A 14,229-nucleotide genomic window follows, 5' to 3' on the forward strand; every position below is an offset into this window, starting at 1 on the left:
TATTGGCATAACTGCCAATAGAAGTGATAAGTGCACATTTTGGGACACAGAGCGGAATTTTGTGACAACTCTCAGTCCGGAATATGTTGATGAAGAAGATGTCCTAACAGTGCATGCCAGTGATTTGACAAACCCTGCTCTATATGACACAGTTCGTCTTCAATTTTTGGGATCTTTGATTCCCAGTTGGCTCTTAGGAAAAAAAAAAAAAAAAAAAAAAGCCACCCAAACAACCTAGTCCTCCCTCATCTCACCCTTCTCATCCAGCTGCTGCCTCACAGAAGGGGTAAAATAAAAACTCTCCTGTACTAGCAGAGAGATTTGCAACGGAGTAACTCAAATAAGGATGGGAGACTGAAGGTGCTGGGGAAGACATCCAGGCTTTAGCTACAGGGCATGCATGCAGAATCACAAAACAAAGGCCAGTCAGAGAAATCTGAACTTCATGAGAATTAATGGGGTTGTTTCTACATGCCCACCATATCTGCCAGTGTAAAACCTTCCAGTGAAAAAAAGGAAAGCTACATATAGGTGGGGAGAATTGTTGGTGAAATTATTTGTGATATTTCTGCTAAGAATATGCCCAAAATCCTGGAGCAAGACTTCAAGTGAAGCAACTCAGTCTGTGTAAGTAGACTTACAGAAAGGAACCATAAAGCATGTGGAAGGAACTGTAAAGTTAATCCACAGCTAAAACAGAGTAGAGACGAATTGCAGGAGCTTGTTTACTTTGCACAAGTGTGAGCTTTAACCACTGCTGAGCTCCTAGTACAAAAGTCTGAACCAATGCAACAAACCAACCCGTCCATGTTGCACGAAAGAATGTACTGACACCACCAGAACACAAAATTCTATGGCTGAAAATACGCGCAAAAATCATCCAGCCCTTCTCCATTGCTCCAGGACATGCTCAGCTTTTTGTGCCCCAGATATTTCACTAACCTTTTCTGAAACCCACAGTGAAGGCTTCAAAGCCCCTCCAAATAACTAATCCAGTCATCCAACCATTAAAGGCTTTTTTGTTGTATAACTCAAAACCAGCTATCATGTTATGTATGAGCACCTTCAAAGAGCCAACAGAGTCAATGATTTTATTGGAAGCTTCAGATTTTATGACTTGCAGTAAGTGATCACCATAACTCACACTCACATCCCCTGCCTGTAGAGGAGATCCTCCTTGCATCTACAAAGATGCAAGAAGAAAAGAGGCAAAGAAGGGGTAAAAAAAATCCCATCTTACATTTGGGATGCTTAATTCCAGCCTTGAAGGCTGATTTGCCCACTTAACAGCTGTGCTCTTCAGAAGCAGTTGTTCCACAGTTATTTAGAGAGAAAGACAAGTTTTGTACTTGGTTGTTAACACAGAGAACAGCATAAACACACAAATGAACTCAACTTTGCAGTGTTGTAATGGCTGATGAGGGAAGCCAAGGATCCTTCCACACTGTCAGCCTTCATTTCCAGAGACATACCTTTGGGGGTGATGGTAATGCTGCTCTTGTCATCTCTGGACTCACAGAAGTACTCTCCCTCATCCTCAGCCCGGATCCCTGTTATTGTCAGGGTTCTTCTGACCCCTTCCTCATCAATCTGGAAACGTTTGCTGGGTTTGATCTCAACTGCATTCCTGCACTACACCACCTTCCCTTTGACATGGCTCACTTCCTCTTCCTCTAAGCCACATAAACAGCTGCTTAGTGCTCCCAAAGCGAATGCTCACCAGTTGTTTCCAACTTGAAGGTCATCTTCTGGCCAGCAGCCTCGCAGATGTATTCTCCAGCACCTTTCTTCTCCAGCTGCTCCACAACCAGACGCCGTGTTTTGCCCACAGATTCCATTCTGAACTTTCTGGAGGAGGCAAGCAGTCTTCCATCCTTGTACCATTTTACTCCAGTTGGATCCTGTGCTACTTCACAGCTGAGGGAGGCACTTGCTGCCAGGGCAGCACTCACCTCTTTCTGCACCTTCTCCTGGTTTATAAACACAGGTTTTGGCTCTGAGGGAAGAAAAGAAAAAGTACTGACTGAGGGACTGAAATGAGACCATCTTGCAGGTCTGTATGTACAGCTTGGAACAGGTTTAGGTTACCACTTGTGCCCAAACTAATAGCCTTCACTAGAGAATATCAGCTCTTCTGTTGAAACTAAGTGTCAAATCTAGGCAAGAAAGAACCTAGGAACTGAAGGAACCAAGAGGGTCCTTGAACACCAGTCCCATGGTTGCAAGTCACTATGCAAACATATTGAACCCAAAAGAACATCTGTCCTGCAGGCAACCAAAACCTGAGTTCCTTTTACTTAAGACCCACTGTGAAACATCAAAACACATAAACATGTGATAGTCAAACCACTGGCTGCCTTTTCATGACCCAGAACAGTACTCCTGGCTTCCTGAACAGACTCCTCATGGCCTCTACCATTGCCACAACTGTGACTGTCAAAGGCACAAAGGAAATATGCTCACCAACGCAGTCCTTAGTTCTTTGTGTGTGATTTGCAGATATCTATTTTACTTTGAGCTCTGGGAATAGTCAGCTCTACCAGGTCTCTTACTGGGAGTAGCAGACTCACCTATCCAGATGCAGCCTCCAACATAAAGGCATAGTAAAAAGGCAGTGTACTACTAGGAGAAGTTCCTGCTTCTCCTGCCATGAAAGGCTGCACGTACAACATGCACTCCAGCCTCACTGCACATACTTATCTTAGTCAAATGTTTCGGTGAACAAGAATTACAGTTTGGGATCTCAGGCACAGGAGAGATTTGAATAATATCTTGAATATTGCTTCCATTGTACATAAATCAGTAATTATTATTCTACAGACAGACTGAAACAGGTCTTTGTGCCATACTAAAACCAAATACTTTCTACAAACCCAGGCAATCAAGTCTAGGGAAAAAACCTCAGAACAGACTACTGCAACTGGATCACTGTATAATAGAAACTAGATTTTACTTTACTGTTCTCTGCTGTATTTCAGACAACACCTGTCTTACCTGTGACATGAATCTTGAAGGTGAGTTTCTGGCCAGCAGCCTCGCAGCTGTACTCCCCTGCATCTTTCTTCTCCACCTGGCTCACCACCAGCCGATGCTGTTTGCCCTCTGACTCCACCCTGAACTTCTTGTTCCAGGTGATCAGTTTCCCCTCCTTGTACCACTTCACCTCCGTCTTCTCCTGGGCCACCTCGCAGCTCAGCGTGGCATTTTCTGTTGGTGCAGCCTTCACCTCTTGCACCTTCTGCTTGTTGATAAAGGCATCTTCTGCTTCAGGAACTGGAAAACATTGGGTAAAATAGACATTAGATATGAACAGCTTGTGACTGAAGATATTTAAAGCTGCTTCTGTGTCGTATTGGGCCATTTCCCGGAGCAACACTGCTTTACAGTGTTTATCACACATTCTACAGTCCATATGGTCATCCCATCCCTCTGGGTAGTCTTTACTATCAGCTGGGACTCCTAATTTTCAGATTTCTTCGAATGAAGACAATGACAGATCTATATATATAGATATATATATACCACACCTACACCCCCAAATCTGTTACAACTCCATATTCCTCCCCATATTTGCCCCCGACAGCCCCCAGTAGCCCCATATCACCCTAAGGCCCCCACAACCCTCTATCTCTCCATACACCACCCCTTAAAGCCCCATACCTGCCCATATCCTCCAATAGCTCCCCACAACCCCTACACACCCTCAGAGCCCCCTAGAGCCCCTAGTCCTCCTATGGCCCACCACAGCCCCATATCCCCCCTACAGTCCCCCTCAGCTCCCTTTACAGCCCCTGCACAGCTCTATAGAACAGTCTGATAGAACTACCTCTAGTAGAAGCACTCAGCCCTTCAGTGGGGTCTAAGAGAGCTGCAGCCAGACTCAAACACAACTGCCACAACGGCCACTCCCGCACACTGCGGCTCAGCCAATCGGAGCCGGCGGAGCTGCCGCTGCCCAATGGGAGGCCGGGGGAGGCCGGCGCTGGGACGGGGAGAGGAGAGAAGAGACAGAGGCAGCACTGAGGTGGGATGGGCTGATGGGGAGTGTGGGGAGGACAGGGGGGTGTGGGGCTGTGGGGGGGCAGAGGGGGATGTGGGGCTGCAATGTGTCAGCGTCAGGAGCACAGGTGAAGGCAGCTGAGCTGTGTGAGCAGTTGTGTTTGAGTCTGGCTGCAGCTCTCTTAGACCCCACTGAAGGGCTGAGTGCCACTGGGAAAGGATCTCTGTGTGGAGATTGCTTCTACTAGAGGTAGTTCTATCAGACTGTTCTATAGAGCTGTGCAGGGGCTGTGGGGGTCTCTAGGGAGTCTCTATTTCCTCTCACAAACGTCCTACAAACCATGTCTGGGCAGTGCTGTCTCGGCCTGGATCTCAGCTCCTGAGACTGTCAGATGTGAAGCAGCAGCTGCTGGGACAGGGCTGGCTCTGTGTGCCCTCTGTGGGTCTGTGGGCATAGAGTGGGGCAGAGGGATGACTGTGAGAGGGAGGAATTGCCCAGCCACTAGAAAGAGGAAATCAGCTGAAAAGGGGAGATTTGAGAAGCACTGAGGCTGTGGCTGTTTGGACAGTAAGAAGAAACCAAGCTGTCACTGTGCAGATGGGAACTCCAGTAGGAGAGCTGTGGTGGCTTTACAGATGGCAGACAGCACCTGGAGTGTAGAGCCAAGGGTAGGGGGGGATCTTCCTCTTAGCAATGCCATGCAAAGAATGATGCAGACTCCTGCAGGGTCGGCTTTGCTGTGTGACCCTGGGTGGAAGCAGCTGGAAGGTCTCAGCCCTTCTGCGTTATCCCAGGAGCAGGAGAATGGAGTTGTAGCAGATTAAGGGGGTGTAGGTGTGGTATATATATGTACATCTATGGGAATATCTGTATGAAAAAGATAGATCCATGTGTATTCTGGGCTGCACTGAAAAAGGGGTGGCCAGCAGGAGAGGGAGGTGATTGTCCCCTCCTGCTCAGCTCTTGTGAGGCCCTATTTGCAGCACTGTGTCCAGGCCTGGGAAGGATGTGGAGCTGTTGGGGTGGGTCCAAAGGAGGGCCACTGTGATGATCAGAGGGAAATTTGCGTGAAGCTGCCTGATTTTATGAAGCTATTCCCATTATTTTCTTGGTGCTGTGTTTCCCAAATGAGTGGTTTCTGGCTCTGCTGCAGCACCAGTCTGCATGTGAACATCAACTCTATTCACCATCTGGGAAGATTAGGACTTCCCTTCTCCCAGCAGCACCACTGAATTACAGTTACTCAGTGGTTAAACAAAGGAATCCTTAAAGAAGGGTTTACAGCTGTCGTGTTATCTGAAGTGCTTGGGGCATTCTGATGCTATTAAGCTCTATGTATTAACAAGTTCAAAAAGAAAAGGTCGGCATCTGATTGTTGTACCAGTTTCTAAGTTATTTGGAAAGCTGTAGAACCCAACCACTCCTTCTATTTGATGGATGTGACAAAGCTCAGTTTAATTTCTGACTGCTGTTTAAATTCTGAATCTTGAGCTGGATCCTGGAGTAGAAACAGCTCGGAAACTGTCCCTCCTACAAGCAGGCACCTCTGAGCAAAATATGACATCTCAATTTCTGATGGTAAGGTCAGGAGATCTGATTCCAGCATCTAGCTTTTGGCTTCATGCTATGTTAGTGGGACGTTTGGCATCTAGCACTGACCAACAGCAACTGACAGGCTGGTAACAGTGCACCCCAAAACAGTTATGCGTCTATTTATGTTATGAGGGAAAACTGTATCGCATTGAGAATTCCTATTTTTACTCTTTGCAGATCTAACTAGCTGCTGGAAGAATCCTGTACGCCATGTTCACACCATTTTCAATGAGCTGGATGAGTCTGTTGTTGGCATTTTAATACCATTGACCAGGCAGGCAATATGTATGGAGTATTTGGCTCCCTACAGTCATGAATATTTGAGTATCTTCAACATGTGGCTCATTGCTTCCATTTCAGGCTGCCCAGAGAATCTGTGGATGCCTGTCCTTGGTGTTGAAGGCGAGGTTGGATGGGTGATGGGCAGCCTGAGCTGGTTAGTGGGCAGCCAGCCCATGGCAGGGTGTTTAGAACTTAATGACCTTGATGGTTTCTTCCAACCCAAGCCCTCCCGTGATCCTATGATTCTGTGATTTCATTCAGGTTTATTAAGATGAGATGAGTTCTCCTAAATGCGCTGTTCTCTATATGATTGTAATTGGAGTCTTAAATTATAATTGGGTGACTTAAACCAGACACCAAACTTTCTGATGGCCAAAATGAAATGAAATCAATCCTTTACTGTGTCAGTAGTCTGTAACTAGAGCCCATCAGGTAATTCCCAGCCTCCTGCCTGTATCAGTGGCTGCAAACAGTGAAAAAGTCTGATGGGATTTTAACCTCTAAAATGTTCCGAAGCAACCAGAGGGTGAATATATTCACTATGCAAATACCTGCAGGAATAAGCTTGTCATGTATGTCCTCAGGTACCACAGTAGTTAATGGTGGGACTCAGTAGGTCATGCTGCAAGTTGAGTCTGCTGATCTTGAAGGTCTTTTCCAGCCTACATGACCTTATGCTAATATTTCTGTATTTATTTCTGTTCAGCTCCCAGAAAACCTCCCACCCAGCCCCCAGCTGACCCTGTGGTGAAAAATAAAACAGAAACCTCAGTGATGCTGGCATGGTCCCCTCTGAAGACGCACCGCCCCATTCCAATCGATGGCTACATTGTGGAAGGCAATAAACTAACTGGCTTCACCTGGGTGAGGTGCCACGAGTCTCATGTCCCCGTCCCAGAGTTCACAGTGAGCAATCTGTCTGAAGAGGCTGATGATCAGTTCCGAGTGTCTGCAGTCAATGCGCATGGACAGAGCCCGTCTCTGGAATTCCCAGGGAGCGTGCACCTTGGTAAGCACAAAAACCCCAATGGAAATGGGTCAGTGTGTGCTGAGCAGCTGTGTTGGTTCCCTAAAGGTGTTTCCTTTGACTTGAAGGATAGTAGTGCATTAACACACCAAAGGCTTTCCTTTATTCCTAGTTCTCCTATCTCCTATCAACCTCCAGCTACCACTAAAGTGATACAAGTTCTGTTTCTGTGACAGAGACATGAATATTATTATCTTTTGATATCTCACATGTGCAAGAAGCAGAACTTTCTGTAACAGATCTGAAGCATAGAAGTGCTTCTTCCAGCACTCATGCAAAGGGACAAGTAGAAATGTGCCTATGATTAAATCTTCCATCCATAAATGAGATACCAGACTTGCATCTAAAGAGCATTAAGACATCCATGTTGTTCTTCCTCAGAACCAGTCCTGGCTGTGAAATCCCCCCTAACAACTGGTGAAGCTGTACCTGGAGGGGATGCCATGTTTACTATTGACCTTACAAAATGTTGTGGCACTTGGTACCTCAGTGGTAAAGTCTTACAGGAAAGCGAGACCTGCATCATCAAGAGAACCCAAACTACTCACAGCCTAATCATAAAGAAGGTCACCAAGAACGATGATGGAGCAGAAGTGAAATTTGTTGCCTAAAATGTTGATGTCAGCACCAAGATGAGAGTGAGAGGTATTTGCTTTGATCCTTCTCCTTTCCTCTTCCAGTCAAGGCATAGTTGCTGTGATCTGATGATTAGAACTGGAGCTGCAGGCATTCACTGCCTGTACCAAATACCTGAAATTGCATCCCATGGACTGACGTGAGTCCTGGTTTTGCCCTAAACATGATAGCACTGAGTGTAGGGTAAGCCAGTCTACCCAGCTGCTTGGTATCTGAACCAGATTGCTTCATGCCAGCTGATGAATGTCTGCAGTTCACAGCTATTGGCCAGTGCATTCAGTCACCAGGTTTACCACTGCATCACCATAGAGCAGTACTTTCAGCTCCAGGTTCAGACAGCCTTTCTGATTGCACTGGAATAGTTTAGAAGTAGGGGAGCAATCATTCCAATAATATCTCTATGAATCAGCTTTGCATGACCAAATAGAACAAATAAACATTCATTATGGGAAAAGCTGTTTGTCACTGGGTGGAAACCTCTGCAGAAGCATGTTTAGAGCATTCTTAATCAGTAGCAGGAGATGTTTGGTTGTTTTTTACTTAGTAAATCCGGCAAGAAGACCAAATGAAATATCTTGAATTGCTCAGCACTGACACAATGATGAGTGCAGGAACAGAAGGTGATACTTTTTCAGAGATCTTGCAGCAAACATTGACCACATTAGCCTGATCTAAATTGAAATAACGAGGCCTTTGCTCCTGACAGGTGCTGCAGTGAGATTTACCAATAAGAGCAAAGATGTAGAAAAGATCTCTGCTTTGCTGCAGGGTGTAGGTCTGATCTCTGAGATCCACACGCTGGGCCTTGATTGCAATAAATGAGAACCCTTTGTTTGCTCCAGTGGAATACTTTCCATTTCTGCAGTACCCTCTGCAGATGACACAAATGCAAATGCACCTTCTTCCCAGCAACAATTGCCTTTTTTTTTTTACACTGAGTATGCATGAGGCTCTTCATCATATTCTGCTGGCTTGTCACCCTTGTTAATCCATGGAGAGACGAGAAAGCCCTAGAGTAGTGTATGCACTTCGGCATTGGAGAGCTTACTTAATTGCTTCTTCTCAAAGAACAAACTCCAGAGAGGCATGGAGACAGCTCCAAAGAGAATTGAATAATGGGTATAAATTTAAGGAGAGCAAAACACCCTGCCAAGGCTTGTCAGCTAGTATTAATTTTGCTTTTCTTCTCTGTCTTTGTCACGATAGCATAATATTTCATACTGGCAGTTCTGCCCACAGAATTAACTGGCACAGGCTGCCCAGGGAGGTGGTGGGATCCCTGGAGGTGTTCAGGACCAGTTCTTGGGACCAGTGCTTTTTTACATGGTTATCAGTGACACCAATGATGCAATGGAGTGCACCCTCTGCTGTTTGCTGAGTGGTGCGGCTGATGCAGTGGAAGGAAGGGATGCCATTCAGAGGGAGCTCAGCCGAGAGGTTGGCCTAGGTGAATCTAATGAGGTTCAACACAGCAAAGTGCAAGGTTTTGCACTTGGGCTGGAGGAATCCCAGGCATTTCTACAGCCTGGGAGGAGCAGTCCTTAAGAGAAGCCCCGCAGAGAAGGACCTGGGGGTCCTGGTGGATGAAAAACAGAACGTGAGCCTTCAGCGTGCTCTTGCAGCTCAGAGAGCAAATGGTCCCCTGGGCTCCATCAGAAGAGGGGATGGCCAGCAGGGACAGGGAGGTGATTGATCTTCATGATCCTTGAGGTCCCTTCCAACCCGGGCCATTCTATGATTCTGTGATTACACTCGCTGTCAGAAATAACGGCAGCTGTACAGAAGCTGGATATATTTGGGGACAGTTCTTGTAACCAGCTGATTTTAAGACCTTGCCAGAATTGAGAGTCTAAATTGCATGTCAGAAGAAAGCTGGGAAAGTGGTTATTGCTCATTCTTTTTCATTTGCTGATTCTTTCTGTAGTGTTCCTTTTCCAAAGGAGATTCTGGTGATGGAAGCAGTTGAAGAAAGAACCAAAGCAGCTCTTGCCAAGAGTGCTTGAAGTCCCTGTGGAGAGAAGCAAAGAACTTGGGCTTCCTCTGGGATGCTCCCCACCATGTCTCAGGAAGGAGACAACTGCTGTTCCACTTTCTGCTCTGTGTGTGGAAAGGTACGTCTGGGTTTCTTCTGCTTGTTTTTTCTTTCTTTTTTTGGCTTTGAAGGAGAAGGGGTGGAGCAAGGGGAGACCCACTGGTCATTTGTTACCTCAAGAGCAGGATGGATTCTGCATTGACTGCGAAAAACCTGGGCTAGTAGCATGAGCATGTTTCAGGCTGGACTCTTCTTTTGCTGCTTGGTTTCCTTTTGGCTACAGGGAGACAGCTGTCTAAAGGTGTGTTTTCAAACCCACTCTCCAAAACCATGTTTCACTGTTGCTGGTGGTTCAGTGTGCTCTTGCAGTGCAGATGCTGTAGTTTGCTGTAGAATCTGAATGGTTTCTGTTCCTAGGGAAGGACTGGGAGGAGGTAGTGAGAAGAGAATTCAATGCCTGAGGTGTATCTTAGTGAGAAATGTTGGCATGAGGTGCTGAAAGTCTTGAGCTGTCAAAGGCCAGTGAGGCTCAGACTCCTTAACCTGCTGGAGCAGGGTGGAAGCAAGGAGTGGGCACTGCCGTCCCACCAGCTGCACTTGGTTCTGGTCTGCCAGGTCTGTGCTGGCCTGGATTTCTTCTGAGAAGTTTGTTGGAGCTGCTTGGAGTAGTGAAGGGTGGGGAAGAAGTGCTGCTCAAGAGCTAAGGCTCCGCTTGATCATTTTGGATGGATTTAACCATGATATCTGAAGACACAGTTTCCATCAGAATGGTCCCAGTATTGTGCAAGTGTCTCAGCTGAAGCACCTGAGCAGATGTGTGAGAGCACCCTCCTACTCCAGCTGAGCCATAGGAAAGCTGACTGTGCCCAGTAATTACAGCTTCTGCAGATTGAATGTGTTTCCAAGTGTTTTCCTTAGTGATCAATCATGTCCCAGCACTGTGATATTCCATCCCTGGCTCAATCTGGAGCATCTCTGCAAACCTTGGGTGCTGGAGGGCACATGGTGAGTGCGTGGACAGGGTGGCACAAACGTGTGCGTGTGCTGAGGAGTTGGGTTGCACACAGGTGCACACAAAGGGGTGTTTGTGGAAGGTGTAGGCACGTAGGTGTTCCCAGGGATGGTTTGCACATGTCTGTGAATGCAAAGGAGGGCACATGATGCGGTGCGTGCATGGGGGTGTGCAAAGCAGGCAGGGTGGCACACGGGTGTGCATGTGCACGTGGATAGGGGAAGGCTGGGGTTACAGGTTGACCTGTGCTGAGGTGAGTGGGTGCTCACGGTGTTGCTCAGTGGTAGATTCGTTCACACTGAGTGCTAACAGGAAACTCACACACCCTTTTTGTTTCAGCTGTGCCAGCGCTGTGATCCCTTGCTGCTGGGATGGGGTGTTGGAAGGATGGTCTGCGTGCCAGGCTCCCTCCTCTTGCAGGAATCAAGTGTAGAGCAAAAGGGATGTTTGGGCCAGGTGACCGCAAGAAGGCTGGCTGCTTTGGATGGTGGCAGCTGATGGAAACAGGTGCTCTGGGGACCGTTCAGCATTTAACAGAAGTCAGGGGTCATGCAGCAAGAGCGACTAGGTTCTCAAATGGCTTCAGACGTGCACACCGAGTACGTCTGCCCTGCCGTGCCATCTCTGCTTGTTTTTGATGCACGCATTGTTATGAACACGTGTTGGGCCTGTTTGCTTGTAGAAGGAGGAATGTTAGGTGCAGTTCTCACTGAGAACTTCTGCTAGGATTTCTGTGTAATTTGAATCATGAGTGTTAGCACAGTGAGTTGAAGGAGGGCCCCGGAAGCAAATTTGGTGCTGTTGAAGCTCTGTGCGATGAGCAGGTGCGAGGTAACACGTGCTGGCAGGTGTGGAAACAACTTTGGGATTGAGGTGTGGAGGGAAGGGGAAGGGGACGGGAAGAGGAAGGGGAAGTGGAAGGGGATGACAAAGCAGATGGCAAAGAGCTTCCTGGGCAGGCTTGGTGCTTGCTTGGGGTTGGATCTGATCAACTTCTTGTTTGCTGGTGTCCATCTGGTGTTTGTGGAGTAGTTTTCATCCCAGGGACTGTCTGGTAGGACTGGGGCTTGGGCCAGGCCAGGGCGAATCGAGTGTGCTTTACTCTCGTTCTTAGTGCTTGTTTTTGCTCAGGAGGGCAGGTGGCAATCCTCACGGAGCAAGGCCTGCAAATGGGGTTTGTGGAGGAAGGTCCTGTAGGCCTTGTGTGAGACCCATGGAGCTGCAGCGAGGCTGCATGGGTGTGAAACAAGGGAAATGCACAGAGATCTGAAGGTGGGTTGTCGTCTCAAGTTATGTCGGAGGGGATGTGCGTGCTCCTTTACATATGCGTTGTCTGCCTGCTGTAGGTGGGTTGGCTTAGAAAGCTGGTACCGTGTTTCTGTTGTCAGGAGAAGCGAATATCAACTCTTCTCTCTACTGAAAGATTTAACAAAAGAGCCTCTCCTTGCTTCTTAGCGTATGAATCACAGAATCATAGAATCACCAGGGTTGGGAAAGTCCTAAACGATTATCCAGTCCAACCGTTCTCCTATTACCACTAGCTCCCACTAAATCACGTCCCTCAACACAACATCCAGTCATTCTTTGAACACCCCCAGGGTGGGTGACTCCACCACCTCCCTGGGCAGTCCATTCCAGTGCCTGGACACCCTTTCTGAGAAGTAATATTTCCTAATGTCCAGCCTGAACCTCTCCTGCTGCAGCTTGAAACCATTCCCTCTAGTTCTATCAATAATGACACGAGAGAAGAGGTTGACCCCCAGCTCACTGCAACCTCCCTTCAGGAAGTTATAGAGAGCAATGAGGTCTCCCCTGAGCCACCTCTTCTCCAGGCTGGACATTCCCATCTCCTGCAGCCTCTCCTCATATGGCCCCATTGTGCTCCTCACCAGCTTTGTTGCCCTTCTTTGAACACGTTCCAATGCCTCAGTGTCTTTTTTGCAGTGAGGGGCCACAAACTGGAAACAGAATTCGAGTTGTGGCCTCACCAGTGCTGGGTACAGGGGGACAGTCACCTCTCTGCTCCTGCTGGCGTCACTGTTTCTGACGCAAAATGTATGTAAGTGTCACATGTGTGACATCCTTTTTGATGGAGTTCTGTGACTGGAGTTCAATGGATTTGAGAGCTGACTTGAAGCCTGTGGGCATGACCCAGGAGTTGGGGTGAGAGGATGAGGCGTAGGAACAGGAACCTCTTTGGTCGTTCTTAACTCCCAACTTTTTGGTCAGGAATCTCTGTGTGTTTCTTTATCATGTAAAGAACAGAGTCATTGTGCAGCCTGTGAATGAATTGATTCACGCCTGCTGATTGGTGCTGTTCTCTACAGGGAGCTGCAATGGAAATGGACACTTGTGGTCCACTGTCCAGCCCCCTCCCGTGTTGGATTTTCTGGGCTTTGAGACACGTCTTCCAGATGCACTTTGTGTTATTTCTGATGTGTTGACCTGTTGAGCTCCAGCCCCAAATGAGGATTCAAGTACTACCACCACAGTCCATTGGGACTGTAGTATTTCTTGCTAAACAGAATTCGTGTGCACCCGTGTCTTTCGTCTGTACAAAGGATCTTGTAATCATCTCTGTCTGTGTTTCTTTTAGACCCAGAGATGGAGCAGAGAGGAACACAGACTTGGGTGGATCTTCATTCAGGAGCAGGGACACGTCATGCTCATCTGAGGTGTCTGGCTGACAGCAAGAGCAGAGAGGTAAGTTTCATAGGGTCGCGTGCCCATTTTATTTTATTTTTAATTCATGATGCATAGAGGCATTCCCCAGACAAAGTGAGCATTTCTCAACTGGACTTTCTAGAAATGAGCTAGGCAGTGAAAATGGGTTTGAAGCATCCCTAAGAGCCCCGCAAGAGAATGCTGAGTGTTAATCTGGCACCCTCCTTTGGAAACGTCCGGTGTCTGTCAGCTCTTCAGCTGTGCCCTAACACCTCCCATTGCGCTGCCACACCAGGATAGAATTCCAAGCCCACACTGAGTCCTGGAATGTTGTGGTGCCGTGTTGTAATCAGATGTGACCACGTGGTCTTGGCTCCCCGCCTTGTTGGGGGTCATGGTGGACCAGGCTGTTGGCCGTTGGTGATGTCATAAGCGGCTGGAATGAGGGGAGGAGCGGTGCGTTCTGTGTTCCTTTGTGGGTGAGCTAGTGGTCGGAGTGGTTGGTTGCTTTGTTGTTCTTGTGCCTTTATTGCCTTTAGTGTCGTTAGTTAGTGTCGTTAGTGTCGTTAGTTAGTTAGTGTCGTTAGTTAGTTAGTATCGTTAGTTAGTTAGTGTTGTTAGTTAGTTAGTGCCGTTAGTTAGTTAGTGGTTTTAGTTAGTGCCTTTTGTGCTTTTTTCTTCACACCGTCGTGCGCAGCAGCTTGTAGGTAAGCTGAACCAGCATGGGATGGACGGGTGGGCAGTGACGTGTTGAGAACTGCTGGCTGTTTGAGCTCACAGCACCATATTGCTTACTCTTGACCATCAGACGTAATTTTCCCCTGGTACACACGTTCCAAAGGGGGTATCAGTAAAGTTGGCACCTGTCCCGTGCTTCTTCCATTGTCTTTGCTCAGTACTGGAAGCATTGTAAATGCACCCACCACAGTGGGTGGACAGGCATCACGTAGCCTGAGACTCAGCATGTCTTGCAGCAAGTGGAT

At 47.6% G+C, this 14,229-nt stretch overlaps 1 protein-coding gene across 1 annotated transcript; it reads left to right on the plus strand.

Moving 5' to 3' along the window:
* The first annotated feature begins 5,552 nt into the window (after positions 1–5,552).
* Positions 5,553–9,666, plus strand: LOC146753524 (obscurin-like protein 1). Its single transcript, XM_085528877.1, has 3 exons — positions 5,553–6,884; positions 7,284–7,547; positions 9,463–9,666. Exons 1-2 carry the CDS (start codon positions 6,650–6,652, stop codon positions 7,511–7,513), a joined length of 465 nt encoding a protein of 154 aa, XP_085385003.1. The 5' UTR covers positions 5,553–6,649; the 3' UTR covers positions 7,514–7,547; positions 9,463–9,666.
* The last annotated feature ends 4,563 nt before the right edge of the window (positions 9,667–14,229 follow it).

The sequence above is a fragment of the Coturnix japonica genome, chromosome Z (genome assembly GCF_054131305.1).
Source record: "Coturnix japonica strain WE chromosome Z, WE-NBRP24, whole genome shotgun sequence".
Classification (NCBI taxonomy): domain Eukaryota; kingdom Metazoa; phylum Chordata; class Aves; order Galliformes; family Phasianidae; genus Coturnix; species Coturnix japonica.